Consider the following 13,394-nt stretch of genomic DNA (forward strand, 5'->3'; position numbering starts at 1 on the left):
TTTTTGTTTTGTGTGCCCTTAATAACTTATATAGTTTGAAGATGGTAATTTTATGAATTAATTAATTTATTATTACTTAGATTCTGCTGTGTCTGTCATCTTGGTGATTCCTAAATAAACAATGTTAAAAGGATTCACTTTTCATTCTGCTGGCTTAATAGCTTATCATTAGCAGTGTCAAAGATGCTTCCTTTTTTAATCATTCTTTTTATCCTTACATGGTGAATTAACAATATTGTGTATATCCAGGTTTTGTATTTGGTCAACAACATCAAAAAACAGGCGTGCGGAGATGTTGAGCTCTATAGATTCAGCTGTTGTGAACATTGTTATGGAGAATAGTTGGTGAACATTGAAGGATTCGTGGTTTTTAATACTCTGCTCTAATGAAGAACGAACAGGTTCTTCCATTTGACACAGTCTACCAACTTTTTTCTTATTCTTACTATGTTGCTTTAGTATATATATATATATTCTCAGTTGAAAATTAATTATTTTTGCAACTTTTGCTATTCCAAGTAACAGTTGCTGTTCAATTTCTATAACACTGTCCAATGATTAGGAAGTTGAACCATAATACAAATTTCTTTATTAAGCAGTATAGGTATGCTTGATTGTATAAAAAGTTGTAAGCTACTTCAGCATCGATGTTTTCGGATTAGCCAAGAAGTGAAAAGTAAAAGGAGGTTTTTTATTGGATTACAGACCACACAGGAGTTGCCGTCTTCTACCCAAGGTGAACAGAAACTTAAACAACCAATAGAAGCTCCTGTACAAGATTCTGGTTCTGCATCTGGCTCAAGTAATGACGCTAGGAAAGTTTCAAGGCAAGATATTGAACTTGTAAGAACACTTTGCCACCTTCCCCTCTATATATATCCTTTCTTGTATGTTTCTATCATTTGATATAAAAAAAAAACATATTCTAAACGATTGATGCAGGTCCAAAATTTGATAGAAAGGTGTCTTCAGTTGTACATGAGTAAAGATGAGGTCGTGAAGACCCTCTTGTCCCGTGCAAGGATTGACCCTGGATTTACAAGCTTAGGTAGTTTCACCTTTGCTTTTCGATATTGAGCATTATCAAAGTAACATTGTGTAGTAACTTTTTTCCCTTTTTGAAAACGTTCTTGTGAATTTTAGTATGGCAGAAACTGGAAGAAGAAAACGCCGAGTTTTTCAGGGCATATTACATCAGAATGAAATTAAAAAGGCAAATAGTTGTATTCAACCATTTGCTTGAGCACCAGTATCAGCTCACGAAGTATCATGTACATGGAAAAGCTCCTCTGGTGGTCCCGATGCAGAACGGAATTCATCCCATGGCACCTGGTAAGTTCAACTCCTTATATCACTTGCAAACTTGTTCAATAATTTGCAAAGCTTTTCTATTTTGTGTTTCACTCTTATTAAACACTAACGTTTGCAACGCAGTGAACAACATGCCCATGGGATACCCAGTACTACAACCACACCCTCAGATGCATGCTCGAGGTCATCCCCATCTTGATCCTATGGGTGGAGTGTCAAGCTGCCATGTGGTTAGTGGAATCCCTGCACCTGCTAATTTCCAACCAATGAGGATGAACTCAGGGAATGAGTAAGATGTATCTTTGTGCTTTTTTTTTCTCTTTTTTTGGTGCGTTAGAATCGAAACTAATTCCCACAGCTGTTTCTGGTGCTTGGTGTAGTATGGTAGTAGATACAACCATGGCTGATCCAACTCCAATGATTCCACCAAGCAGTGGTATGTCGGATATGCCAGTGAGTCCAGCGTCAGGCGGACACTTTCCATTTGCTGCTTCAGATATGCCAGACATGGGAATGGACACGGCAGCTCTTGATTCCGCTTTCACATCTGGTGCCACAACTTCAGTAGGGTTAGAACTTGGATCAGATGGAGGAGCTGGAAGTTCTAGAGACCCTCTCAGGCCATTTGATCAGATACCTTGGGACTTTAGTCTCTCTGACCTCACAGATTTGTCAAATCTGGGAGGTAAGCTCTCTTTATCCAAAGCCATTGCTAGTTTTTGCTCAAAACTTTAAATATACGTAGGTAGATGCTCCATATCATCCAAGTAAATGTCTCATAAATGAAGTTATATACTTTGCAGATTTAGGAGCCTTAGAAAACTATCCAGGTTCTCCTTTTCTTCCATCCGATTCTGACCTTATGCTCGATTCTCCCGAACAAGATGACATAGGTAAACACACTAACTCTTCACTTTCCATCCAAAAGGATCGATCTTATAAGAATGGATTGGAAATGATGTGTTTCAAACTTGGTTTGCTTATAGATTGTAACTAACCAATATCTTCGTTTTTCTGTATCCCGTAGATGAATTCTTAGTGGATCCGGTCCCAGAACCTCCATGTCCTCAGTCAGAAGAAGACAAGTTGTAGATTGGCCCGCCCATGTTAATGGTCCTGTCTGCATATATTATGTAATTAAAGGTTATTTTCATATAAATCTCTCTAGTCTTTAATGTAAGGTCATGTTCACATCTAGCAAGCAAGCAAGCAAGCTACATGATCTATTTTCTTTTCATCTTCTAATGTTAATGGGGATAGACTTAGATTAATTGGTCAGTGTTGTCCTTTATTTTGGTACTCTGCAAGCATGTTGTATGTAGAGTCCCTATCATTGTATAAAAACATCTTCCAATAATCTATGTTCTTATTCAAGTAGTCCCTTTTTTCTCTTCTTCGAAGAATGATTACTTTGTTATTGTCTAGGAGAATGACGTACCCGGAAAAAGTTTAAAAAGTCACTTTAAGACTAAACAACTAAACATCCAAACGAGAATTTTAAAACTTGTACTATTTGTAATAGAAAATCATTGATTTTTTTTAATTTTGACATATATAGTAGACTAATCAACAGTTGTGGATTCAGAATTTTGGATCAAGCAGGTGTTGGTAAAATTACACCCATGACTATACTCTATACATAGAGTTACACTCATGACTAGTATATGTAAATGGTACCGACCGAGGACGATGTATACAACACATACAAGTTAAAATCAACAATAGTAGCATGGAATTTGCTATCAAAGTAGGAATACGTACGTATTAGTATTCTTTTTCATATACATATTTCGTTCGTTCTCAAGGAAAAAAGCCAAACTTTGGAATTGTAGTTTTTTTTTTTTTGGGTTGACTGACTAAGTCTTCGTCAAAAGTCAACTTTATCCTTTTTCCTACAATTATTATTATTAATAGTACTTGTCTTTTCTTGTGTTCCAGACTCGTTTGTTCTTCACTTGTTCGTTTTCAATGTATTAACAAGTTCATCAATTCAAAGTAGTAATATCATCACCACACCTTCGCCTAAAATTAGAACTCTATCATTATCTTCAAACAACTCTCTCTTTTATTCATCCTATTTCAGGAATCTAATTAAAATCCTCTGTTCACTTGTATACTAAAGTCTAAAGATCCTCCTCTCGAGTCAAGGTTCTATTTAGAAGTTTGGTCTTCATTTCGCAACTTCTTTCAACTTCAAATAATGTATATTTACTCTGTTTCCTCAAATTACTCTGTTTTTGTCAGCTGCTCTCCTTTTTTTGTTTCCCGCAGGTTCAAGAATCTGTGGAAGAAAACAAGCAGAGATGATAGAGATGATGAATCCCCAAAGAAACAAATTCGTAAGGTTTGTATCAATTCTCTCCTTTTTGATTTTAGCAGTATGGTTGATAGGTACGAGTTTATGATGAAGTGATATTGATCTTAATATTATTATTGATTTAGGTTTAAGGGAGATGATGAGTATTTGACCAATAACACTACTACTAGACCATCAGTAACTTCAGTTATGAGAACCGTTAGACGAAGCTTCGAAAAGGGCTCAGAGAAAATCAGAACCTTTAACCAGCCATTGAGCTTTCATTCACAGAAGATTAATAATAAAGAAAACAAGAAGAAGATACTTAGAGTGATGAATCCAAACGACTCTTATCTTCAAAACTGGAACAAGATCTTCTTGCTTCTCTCTGTTATTGCTTTAGCCTTTGATCCTCTGTTTTTCTATATCCCCGTGGTAAACCCCGACAGTTTCTGTCTTTACCTAGACAAGAAACTCCAGACAATCGCTTGCGTTTTCCGCACTTTCATCGACGCTTTCTATGTGGTTCACATGCTGTTTCAGTTTCATACCGGTTTCATCACTCCTGCTTCTCGTGGTTTCGGAAGAGGAGAGCTTAATGAGAATTCTAAAGATATCGCCTTAAGATACCTCCGCTCATACTTTTTAATCGATCTTCTTTCGATTCTGCCTATCCCGCAGGTAAAATTGTTTCCTCAAATCTGTATTTCAAGATTTTGGTTCTAGGGTTTTACATTTTCATTGCAAATACAGGTAGTTGTTCTAGCTATTGTTCCAAAAGTGGCACGACCATCGATATCGGCGCTGGTAGCAAAAGAGCTATTGAAATGGGTAATCTTTTGCCAATATGTTCCAAGGATAGCACGGATCTATCCGCTTTTTAAAGAAGTAACAAGAACTTCTGGTTTGGTCACTGAAACTGCTTGGGCTGGAGCTGCGTTAAACCTATTCCTCTACATGTTAGCTAGCCATGTAAGGAAATATTATTTTCTTTCTGCTTTCTTTACTCAACTTTATAATGTCAGGTCATTTTCGGGTGAACATAACGGTCATATATATATACAAATTTTGAAATATTTGGGCAGGTTTTTGGGTCGTTTTGGTACTTGATTTCGATAGAGAGAAAAGATAGATGTTGGCGTGAAGCGTGTGCTAAGATACTGGGATGCACTCATGCACATTTATACTGTTCAACAACACCAGGGGAAGACAATAGGTTGTTTTTAAACGGTTCTTGTCCGTTGATCGATCCAGAAGAAATAAAAGACTTGACGGTTTTCAACTTTGGTATATTCGCTGATGCATTGCAGTCTGGAGTTGTGGAGTCAAAAGATTTCCCCAAGAAGATTTTCTATTGTTTCTGGTGGGGTCTCCGCAATCTTAGGTTTGTAACATCTAAAACTCTTTACTTCCGTTACTTTTTTTTGTTATCTCATGGATGATGAATCTGTTTTTTAATGCATGTATATATAGTGCTTTGGGCCAAAACTTGAAGACGAGTGCCTTTGAAGGAGAGATCATTTTTGCGATTATCATTTGCATCTCTGGACTAGTCTTGTTTGCTCTACTCATTGGAAATATGCAGGTAATTATATATTTAATTTATTCTTCTTTGAGTTCAAGCTCTCTTTTTAAGTAGGAATCCATATTGTTAAAGATTTTATATGATTTTGTAGAAATATTTGCAATCAACTACTGTAAGAGTTGAGGAAATGAGAGTGAAAAGGAGAGATGCAGAGCAATGGATGTCTCATCGGATGTTGCCAGACGATCTGAAAAAACGTATCCGTAAATACGAACAGTATAAATGGCAAGAAACCAAAGGAGTTGAGGAAGAAGCTCTTCTCTCTAGTCTTCCAAAAGATCTCAGAAAAGACATTAAACGCCATCTTTGTTTCAAATTGCTCAAAGAGGTAACCTTTTCACCATAACTACGTAATAGTAAAAAAACTTAATCCTCTTGAAACTTGAATTCAATTTATATATGTTTTGTTTTATTTTCAGGTGCCTTGGTTTCAATCTATGGATGATCGATTATTAGACGCTCTATGTGCTCGTCTCAAAACGGTTCTTTACACAGAGAACAGTTACATTGTGCGCGAAGGTGAACCAGTGGAAGATATGTTGTTTATAATGAGAGGAATTCTAATAAGCACAACGACTTATGGTGGCAAAACTGGTTTCTTCAATTCGGTTAGCTTGGTTGCTGGTGATTTCTGTGGAGATCTTCTCACTTGGGCATTAGATCCTCTCAGTTCCCACTTCCCTATCTCTAACAGAACCGTTCAAGCTCAGACAGAAGTCGAAGGATTTGTTCTCTCAGCTGATGATCTCAAGTTTGTCGCTACTCAGTATCGTCGCCTTCATAGCAAGCAAATCCGACACATGTTCAGGCAAGACTTTCAATTGAAAGAATGCATGCTGATTTAATCATATATATATTTCTGTGCTTGGATGTGTTGGGTTTTACTGTTTTGATCTCTTAGTCGGAAAGTTTCTCAAATTAATTACCTTCAACATAATAAACCTAAAGATTCATAACCTACCCTTGTAACTTGTTTCTCAATTTACCTTTGATTTTATTGTTAACGTAAACAACCTTTATTTCCAGGTTTTATTCGGTGCAATGGCGGACATGGGCAGCATGTTTTATACAAGCAGCATGGAAGAGATATTGTAGAAGGAAGCTCTCAAAGGCTTTACGTGAAGAAGAAGGCAAACTACATAGCACACTTCAGAACGATGATTCAGGTGGCAATAAACTTAACTTAGGTGCTGCGGTTTATGCGTCGAGGTTTGCGTCTCATGCTCTGAGGAATCTTAGGGCGAACGCAACAGCACGAAATTCTAGATTCCCTCATATGCTATCTTTGTTGCCTCAGAAACCAGCTGATCCTAAGTTTCCTATGGATGAAACCTAATTGGGTTTAGAGATAGAGTAGGCCAAGAAGTAATCTGTGTAGTTTGATAATTAGTGATGATTTTAAACAATTATGTAACTGTGTTTGCATAAAATCGTCAATAAAATTTTCTTACATTTATTTTAGCTACTGGGGTGAGTTGGTGACGAGGGCCGGCCGAGTGAAATTAGTGGTTCAATACAAAACAATTTTTTTTTATGGATTTTATAGATAAAAATTTAAAAGTGAAACAAAATCTTAAAATTTCAGAAAATGAAACATATTTTTGCAATAACAAAATAGATAAATTTATAAATTGAGGCCAAATATATAACTTTCACAAAATTGAGACCTATTTTTGCAATCAAAATATATATTTGAACCATATTTTTGTTACTAAATATCTCAAAAATTATGGAGGTCCAATACTAATGTGTTTTGAGAATGTGTGAAAGACTGGGAGTGTTGGTGACCATCACGTTTTACACCGACTTATATAACAAGCATCATCCACTATCCACTAAAGCGATGCATACAATAGCATATTTCATATACTAACAATACAAATGTACATAGCTTCATATCCCATATCCTCACCAAACAACCTTAATTTTTTTTAAATGACAATCCATTTTTTTTTATTTTAGAATACTTAACAAAGAAGAAAATAAGAGAAAATCATACCATAAAGGAAAGGACCAATGGTTCTGGCTCCGTCTAGCAAGTATGATGATACAAATGCAATTCGCTATAAAATAAAGAAAAAAAAATCAGCAATCTCTAAGTAAAACAAAAACAACAACGTTTGAGTATTTGTTTCTGACCACTCTATTCTTTATTATAAAAAGGTGACAAAAATATTGTGAAAAAGGTAACGAAAACAATAAAAGCGGTAATCAAAATTAATCGACTAACTAAAAAAATATAGAACTAGAAGGATTAAAATAGAAATCTAACAATAATGATGAACATAGTAAGTCAGAAAAAAATAAAGAAAATCGTGTTGTATATCAATAAGAATAAGATTCAGATTTATTAACAATAATAAACCAAGATATATAAATATCAACCATAATGAAAAGAAAAAAAGAAATCGGAAAAGTTATCATTGCCACCAAATCACCAATAGTGTTAACACAAATATATTATCTACACACTTAGAATTAAATAATAAAAAAATCAAAGAGAGTCAAAACCAAATATATATTTTTAAAATTATGGTATAAAAGTTTACCATGATTTTTAAAAAGGTACAAGTTTGAACTATCTAAATTATGTAATAATATAGTTAATTTTTGTATTAGATTAATAAAAGATATTCAGGAAAATACAATAAAAATGTGTACAAAGTTTTTTTTGGTGGTCTATGATTTAATGCACTAGTGAAAATGACATTCACCATTTTGAGGTCTATGTACATTTTTTAACTGTTAGTATATTTTATTTATATGCTAAGCTTTCTTCCATTCACATCCATATATATTTATTTTGTTTTCTCGTAATTTATTTTAAAACTTACCATTTATTTGTGTTTGAATATGATTATTTTATTTGTTTTTTTCTTATAAAGGTGTAATTTCTCATAAAATGTTTTCAATATTAATTGTTATTTTAGATTTAAAATATCTTAGATCTATAATAATTGGAACAAATTCAATCAACTAAATATTATTGATTAAGTATTTATCTAAGTTCAGTATTGTTCAACTTTAAGCAATGTAATGTAGAATTTTCTTTCGACTCTATGATTCAACACACCATACCATATAATAGGTCTTCAAATAGACACCACACCAATATTTTGTAGATTTAACTTACCCTTAAAAAAAGTCGAATTTCTTAGTTTTACCATATCAAAATAATACTCATGGTTTGCTTAAGATATGAATTAATGCAAGCATTTTTTGTTTTTTGGGGGGGGGCTCAAACTCAACACAATGCAATGTAGACCACGAAATTTGCTACATTTGAATTAGGAATTTGAATACATTGTTAATTTCGCTACATAGATAACTTGCTAGATTGGTGATTGTAGATCAATTACGATTTAACGGATGGTTCTTTATCTGAAATAGCTACAATAAGTTGTACATAAAACAGAGTATTCAAGTCAAATTTGATTCAAAGACAAAGAGATAGAGAGACTAAAGAAAGCAAAAGCAGATTCACTTCTTGTCATTCTTCTTCACCACGTCAATAAATTCTCTCAGCCGACATATCAATCTCGCCATAACCTTTTGCTGCTGAGAGACCGTTGTTACTGGAACATCTGGCCACCCCAGGATGCTTCTCAACTTTACTATCTGCTTGTTCCTCAACACTATTTGAAATGAAGAGTTTATATATCTACTACATATTGTTGTCTTAATTGAACAAAGAGAGAAAAAATATGCATATTGTGAATGATAAGAGTTTAGCTACAGAGAGGGAGAACTTACTCAATAATAATGTGGATACATAGATTCTAGATGTGATCATGTAAAAGTATACTGCCTGCAAAAGAAACACAAAACTGAGACTACAATAGTCAAGACAATGGTTTAAGATCAAACCTCACAAAACTCCAGCTTTACCGGTTCATATTCATATGTAGCTTGGAGCACGACAAAGATAATAGGAAATAAAGGGAGTCTCTTCATTCTGGATAAAAGACTTCTTCTGTTGTGGATCTATCGTAATTTCGTAATGAAAACAAAAATATATCAGAGTTGGTTTGGATTATGTATCAAACAATATATATGTCTCTTTTTTCCCCTTTAAACATTAGATTTTAAAGTCCTTCAACCTCTGATGAGAACCAGAAAGTGAAGCCTGCCAGTAAAGGCATGATGTATAAGCTGTCTGAAGTTGAAAGTTCAGGGATTTTCTTAGCCATGGTTGTAATCTGTTTCGAACGTAGAGAGGGAGTCAATATACAAGAGTCAAAAAACACTATAGCCAAAAAATACAATAAAAACATTATCTTTTAGTTTTACCCCACTCATGAAGCTGATGTAGACGAATGCATCAGGAACAAAATGTGTCAAGAAAGAAAAGCATCTGTCTTCGAATCTGGTGTGATAGTTAAACCTCAGAGAAGAAAGAAGTTTAAGCAAGTCAAAGAGAGACATGATGTTGTGTAAGAAAACTCACCCTTTCATCAACTCTGCTTCCCATTTTTTGGATTTAGCTAGAGTTTCACGGTTACCGACCTGAAATGAAAATTGTTTGTAATTGTGCTAGCAGTAAGCTTAAAAAAGATTTCAAAAGAGCTAATTAAGAAAAGGGCAATGTTACCTTTTTAATTCTCTGCACTTTCTCAATGGTCCTAATTAAAATCTAGTTTACAAAATGTAGCAAGTTTCAAAAGCAGATAAAAATATAAGAATAAAAGGATAAAACTTGCAAATGAGAAAGCTCAAGAAACCAACCTGTAGTTCCAAACCATGTCTCTGAACCCGCATAGAGACTGGTGACATCAGTACATTAACCAGAAAAGCCGTAAGAAGAATTGACATCCACCTATGCATACAAGAGTATAAAACAATCACTGAACTAAGACTTTAAGAAATAATCAAGCAATTACAAACGTAGAAGTCCAACGAAATACAAATCAGTCATACCAATTTAAACCAGTGAGCTCATGGATTCCATTAATCACATAATGCACGAAGTCCCCAGGGAATGAAAAATTCTCAATTGCTGCACTGCACTGATCTACAGTAGCCATTGCTCCCACAGATTTATCAGAGACAAGTTCCTCAGCAACATTTCCAAAAGCATCAATCATTGGACACAACTCTTCTGGTTTAGAAGACATGTGTCTACTACATAGCAATACTCCAGAAGAACCCATTGATTGAACAAAAGACATAGTCCTTCTATCTTCAGAGAAAACTTGCCTGTGAAAGCTACGAATCAGAAGACTTGAGTCCGGGAGACTGGATCCAGTAGAATCTTTGATATGATGATGTTGAAGAAGATCAGCAGGCCTTGATGAGGTCTTGTAGCAGAACCATTTTGGGTAAAGACTTCTCCTTGAGAAGCTACGAAGACAAGCCATTACTAGAGGTAACACCGTAACAGTAACACTGAGCTCAAAGAAGAAGAAAAAATTGCAACTTGGGAATTTTCCCCCAATCCCAATTTTTTTATTAGAGGAAATAGAAACCCTAAAGTATCCACAAGATAATAAAGAGAGAGAGAGAGACACATTGGTTCCCCCATGTGAAGCACGCAAACGAAATGATGATATTTTTCACAAATTTGTAACTCTGCTTTCCGCCAACTTTGTGCAGGTACTCGCCAATTTTAGGGTAGCTATGCTATTTTTTAATTCGTGACCCTAACTTGGGCCTAATAAGCCTAATCGTTAGGCCCATTAATATAGATGAAACGGCGCGTTTTAATATTACTTCGTTTCCGTGTGTTAGATGAAACGGTGCGTTTTGTGTTAGCGATGGTCGTCGTCAGGTAGAGAGAGTAGAGAGAGACGATCTCTCCTCAGGTCTTAAGCCCTAAAGACTACGAGTCGACTCCGGCAGCCGAACTGTGAAATGCAGCTGTGATTTTCAAGAACCTTTGAATACTCAATCAGGTAAATTTAAAGATTTCAGTTTCTCACCTTTTCCTTGTGGTTTCTCGAGATAATAATGCTGTGAAATTTGAAGTGGAAGTGTTGAAATGGATCCTTATCTGTAGAAATTATAAAGTAGGAATTGATTTGATTCGAATTGATTCGTAGCAGGATATTTTCGATATGGCTTGCTTGCGTGGTATCATCACCAAGAGAGCTAATGTTTTACAGAGACGAGCTTATCCATCGTGTGGTCATCTAATTCATGATGATAGAGACGACGACACTAAATCCGGTTCTTCGAGTTCTGATACAATGATGATTCGTAAAGTCTTAGCTAGTAATGGGACTAGTAATTACAAGCTTAGCTCTATGTTTGAGGAAAGGCATTATTATCAGTCATTTGGTTCTGGTCCATTGGGTGGTTTTGGACTGTCTTCGTGTCGTTATATGAGTTCTACACAACCTGAATGGTCTGATAAAGTTGATGGTATTGACTTTGTGGCAACGGAAATTGTTCCTGATGAAATTGTTGAAGCTGTAACGACGACTAGCCAAGCTGTTCCTGCTGCAATAAATGAGGTTGCTATTGCTGCTGCGGATTCTGCTTTTCCTGTTGCTGCTTTGCAGCATTTGATTGATGGTGTGCATTCGTTTACGGGCCTGAATTGGTATATATGCAAACTTTTTTTAAGTTCTTCATTTTATACGGTTCTGTTTATAAGTATTAAGAGACTCAGTGGTAAAATTGTTTTCAGGTGGGCTTCAATAGCTTTGACAACTGTTATCATTCGTGGAGTTACAGTTCCCATTCTTTTGAATCAGTTAAAGGCTACTTACAAACTCAATGTTAGTTTTGGAGTTTTGTTCTCTGATTGCATATTTCAGTCACTAGGATTGGCCTCTTTTCCGTCTGTGATTTATCTATCATGTTCTGGCAGGTTCTGAGGCCGCAACTGGAGGAGTTAAGAAGAGAGATGAGCACTAAGGTACACTTTGTTCCTGCTCCTTTTCTTTACTTTTTCCTTGTGTGTGCACGTGAACGATTGTGAGTTTGACACTGTTCAAGTCCATGAAAACGCCTTCTGGTTTAACATGTAAGAGAAACTCAGTTTGTTATAGTTAGTAAATGGATGATTGGCTTTTCTAATTATCACTTGTGAACTATATAATCTTGATTGAGTAGCTATCTTCAGAGTTTTCTGTTTGATTAGACAATGTTGATGAAGTTGCAACTACCGTTTCTAATTACCACTTGTCTTACTTATATTCTGATATTGAGTAGGTTTCTAGAGTGCCGTGGTTAAGACCATTTGCATGTGTTATAATGATTTTTAGGCTCAGGATCCTGAAGCCATGGCAGAAGGTCAAAGACGGATGCAATTATTGTTTAAAGAGTAAGTCCATCTTTATGGATGACTGTTGGAGATGAATTTACTCTTCAATTTAAAAACGTACTACTAGTCCCTCATTCACTGATATGCTTCCATTGTTTCGTGAATTTGCGTAGACATGGAGTAACTCCATTTACCCCCCTCAAAGGACTTATTATTCAAGGTCCCATCTTCATCAGCTTTTTCTTTGCGGTAAGATGTTTATATACTTATACTTTAGTCTTTTGCTGTTTCTGATTATTATTGCTATATGTTTCATTGATATTTGTTTACAGATCAGGAATATGGCGGAGAAAGTCCCGTCATTTAAAACCGGGGGAACTCTTTGGTTTACTGATCTCACCACTGGAGATACTACATATATCTTGCCACTTCTCACCGCAGCGACTTTCTTGATTATGGTGGAGGTAAGAGCTTTATATATGCTTTCTTGTTGACTTATTCAATTTGTGTGCTGATACTTTTTCTGCGTCCTTTTGGAGCTATTGAATTAGAATGGCCCATTATTTATTTCGTTCATAGAAAATTAGTTGATAAGAAAAATCAGAGTTCTATAATGGGATATAACATCTAAATCTTACTAAAAATGGTAACATTCTCAAAGATTTATCTCTATTACTTTTGGTAGTTGGTTAATTTTTTCTTAAGTAATATATATAATGCGCAAATTTTGTTTCTTTTTCCCATAGTCAAACATGCAGGAAGGTCTTGAAGGCAATCCAGTAGCTGGAACTATGAAGAAATTCTCAAGAATTATTGCCTTCCTTTCTATTCCAGTTTTGATAGGCATTGAAAAGGTAAAGCCTACTGTTCCTTTGTTGACGCTTTGATATTGATAAGCATTGCAGACGTACGAAAGTTACATTTTGCTTACCACAAACGAATGATGCTTGCCTGCAGGCATTGTTTTGTTACTGGCTTACCTCCAATCTGTTTAC

The 13,394-nt window shown here is 35.3% G+C and overlaps 4 protein-coding genes across 5 annotated transcripts in view; 3 read left to right on the top strand and 1 right to left on the bottom strand.

Moving 5' to 3' along the window:
• The window catches only part of LOC104793617, a 3,326-nt gene extending 638 nt beyond the window's left edge, over positions 1-2,688 (top strand). Inside the window, exons 2-9 of the mRNA XM_010520012.1 lie at positions 250-401; positions 706-843; positions 943-1,048; positions 1,144-1,332; positions 1,435-1,600; positions 1,692-1,996; positions 2,115-2,204; positions 2,339-2,688. Of these exons, the coding sequence (XP_010518314.1) occupies positions 387-401; positions 706-843; positions 943-1,048; positions 1,144-1,332; positions 1,435-1,600; positions 1,692-1,996; positions 2,115-2,204; positions 2,339-2,403 (1,074 nt within the window). The 5' untranslated portion in view covers positions 250-386 and the 3' untranslated portion in view covers positions 2,404-2,688. The remainder of the gene's footprint in view (positions 1-249; positions 402-705; positions 844-942; positions 1,049-1,143; positions 1,333-1,434; positions 1,601-1,691; positions 1,997-2,114; positions 2,205-2,338) is intronic.
• On the top strand, positions 3,257-6,657 carry LOC104784672 (probable cyclic nucleotide-gated ion channel 3). 2 transcript variants are annotated; one of them, XM_010520014.1, is made up of 9 exons: positions 3,257-3,459; positions 3,583-3,655; positions 3,754-4,288; positions 4,361-4,579; positions 4,693-4,991; positions 5,081-5,192; positions 5,284-5,520; positions 5,612-6,000; positions 6,219-6,657. In XM_010520014.1, the coding sequence occupies exons 2-9, from the start codon at positions 3,615-3,617 to the stop codon at positions 6,526-6,528; spliced, it is 2,142 nt and encodes a 713-aa protein (XP_010518316.1). In that variant the 5' UTR covers positions 3,257-3,459; positions 3,583-3,614; the 3' UTR covers positions 6,529-6,657. The 2 variants fall into 2 exon arrangements, with proteins under 2 accessions (XP_010518316.1, XP_010518315.1); XM_010520013.1 differs by having other exon boundaries at positions 3,257-3,655.
• LOC104793620 (mitochondrial inner membrane protein OXA1-like) lies at positions 8,537-10,730 on the bottom strand. The gene is made up of 9 exons (XM_010520015.2): positions 10,110-10,730; positions 9,918-10,008; positions 9,784-9,825; positions 9,640-9,698; positions 9,483-9,558; positions 9,293-9,391; positions 9,081-9,176; positions 8,946-9,000; positions 8,537-8,827 (listed from the first exon to the last, which is right to left on the bottom strand). Exons 1-9 carry the CDS (start codon positions 10,547-10,549, stop codon positions 8,673-8,675), a joined length of 1,113 nt encoding a protein of 370 aa, XP_010518317.1. The 5' UTR covers positions 10,550-10,730; the 3' UTR covers positions 8,537-8,672.
• Positions 10,938-13,389, top strand: LOC104699478 (mitochondrial inner membrane protein OXA1-like; the record flags this gene model as incomplete). The annotated part of the gene is made up of 9 exons (XM_019246454.1): positions 10,938-11,083; positions 11,231-11,733; positions 11,821-11,911; positions 12,004-12,051; positions 12,401-12,459; positions 12,573-12,648; positions 12,732-12,863; positions 13,146-13,253; positions 13,357-13,389. Coding segments are annotated over exons 2-9 (1,035 nt in total), but the record flags the coding sequence as incomplete, so codon positions are not given.

The sequence above is a fragment of the Camelina sativa genome, chromosome 6 (assembly GCF_000633955.1).
Source record: "Camelina sativa cultivar DH55 chromosome 6, Cs, whole genome shotgun sequence".
In the NCBI taxonomy this organism is placed as follows: Eukaryota; Viridiplantae; Streptophyta; class Magnoliopsida; order Brassicales; family Brassicaceae; genus Camelina; species Camelina sativa.

Bases quoted from the DNA above. Each gene is read 5' to 3' on its own strand.
- LOC104784672 (XM_010520013.1), top strand. From the start codon at position 3,615: ATGATAGAGATGATGAATCCCCAAAGAAACAAATTCGTAAG. The intron at 4,580-4,692 runs GTAAGGAAATAT...ATATTTGGGCAG, and splicing joins TCTACATGTTAGCTAGCCAT to GTTTTTGGGTCGTTTTGGTA. The intron at 6,001-6,218 runs GCAAGACTTTCA...CTTTATTTCCAG, and splicing joins CAAATCCGACACATGTTCAG to GTTTTATTCGGTGCAATGGC.
- LOC104793620 (XM_010520015.2), bottom strand. From the start codon at position 10,549: ATGGCTTGTCTTCGTAGCTTCTCAAGGAGAAGTCTTTACCCAAAATGG. The intron at 10,009-10,109 runs GTATGACTGATT...TTGTATGCATAG, and splicing joins GAGCTCACTGGTTTAAATTG to GTGGATGTCAATTCTTCTTA. The intron at 9,177-9,292 runs GTTGAAGGACTT...AAATTACGATAG, and splicing joins CTTTCTGGTTCTCATCAGAG to ATCCACAACAGAAGAAGTCT.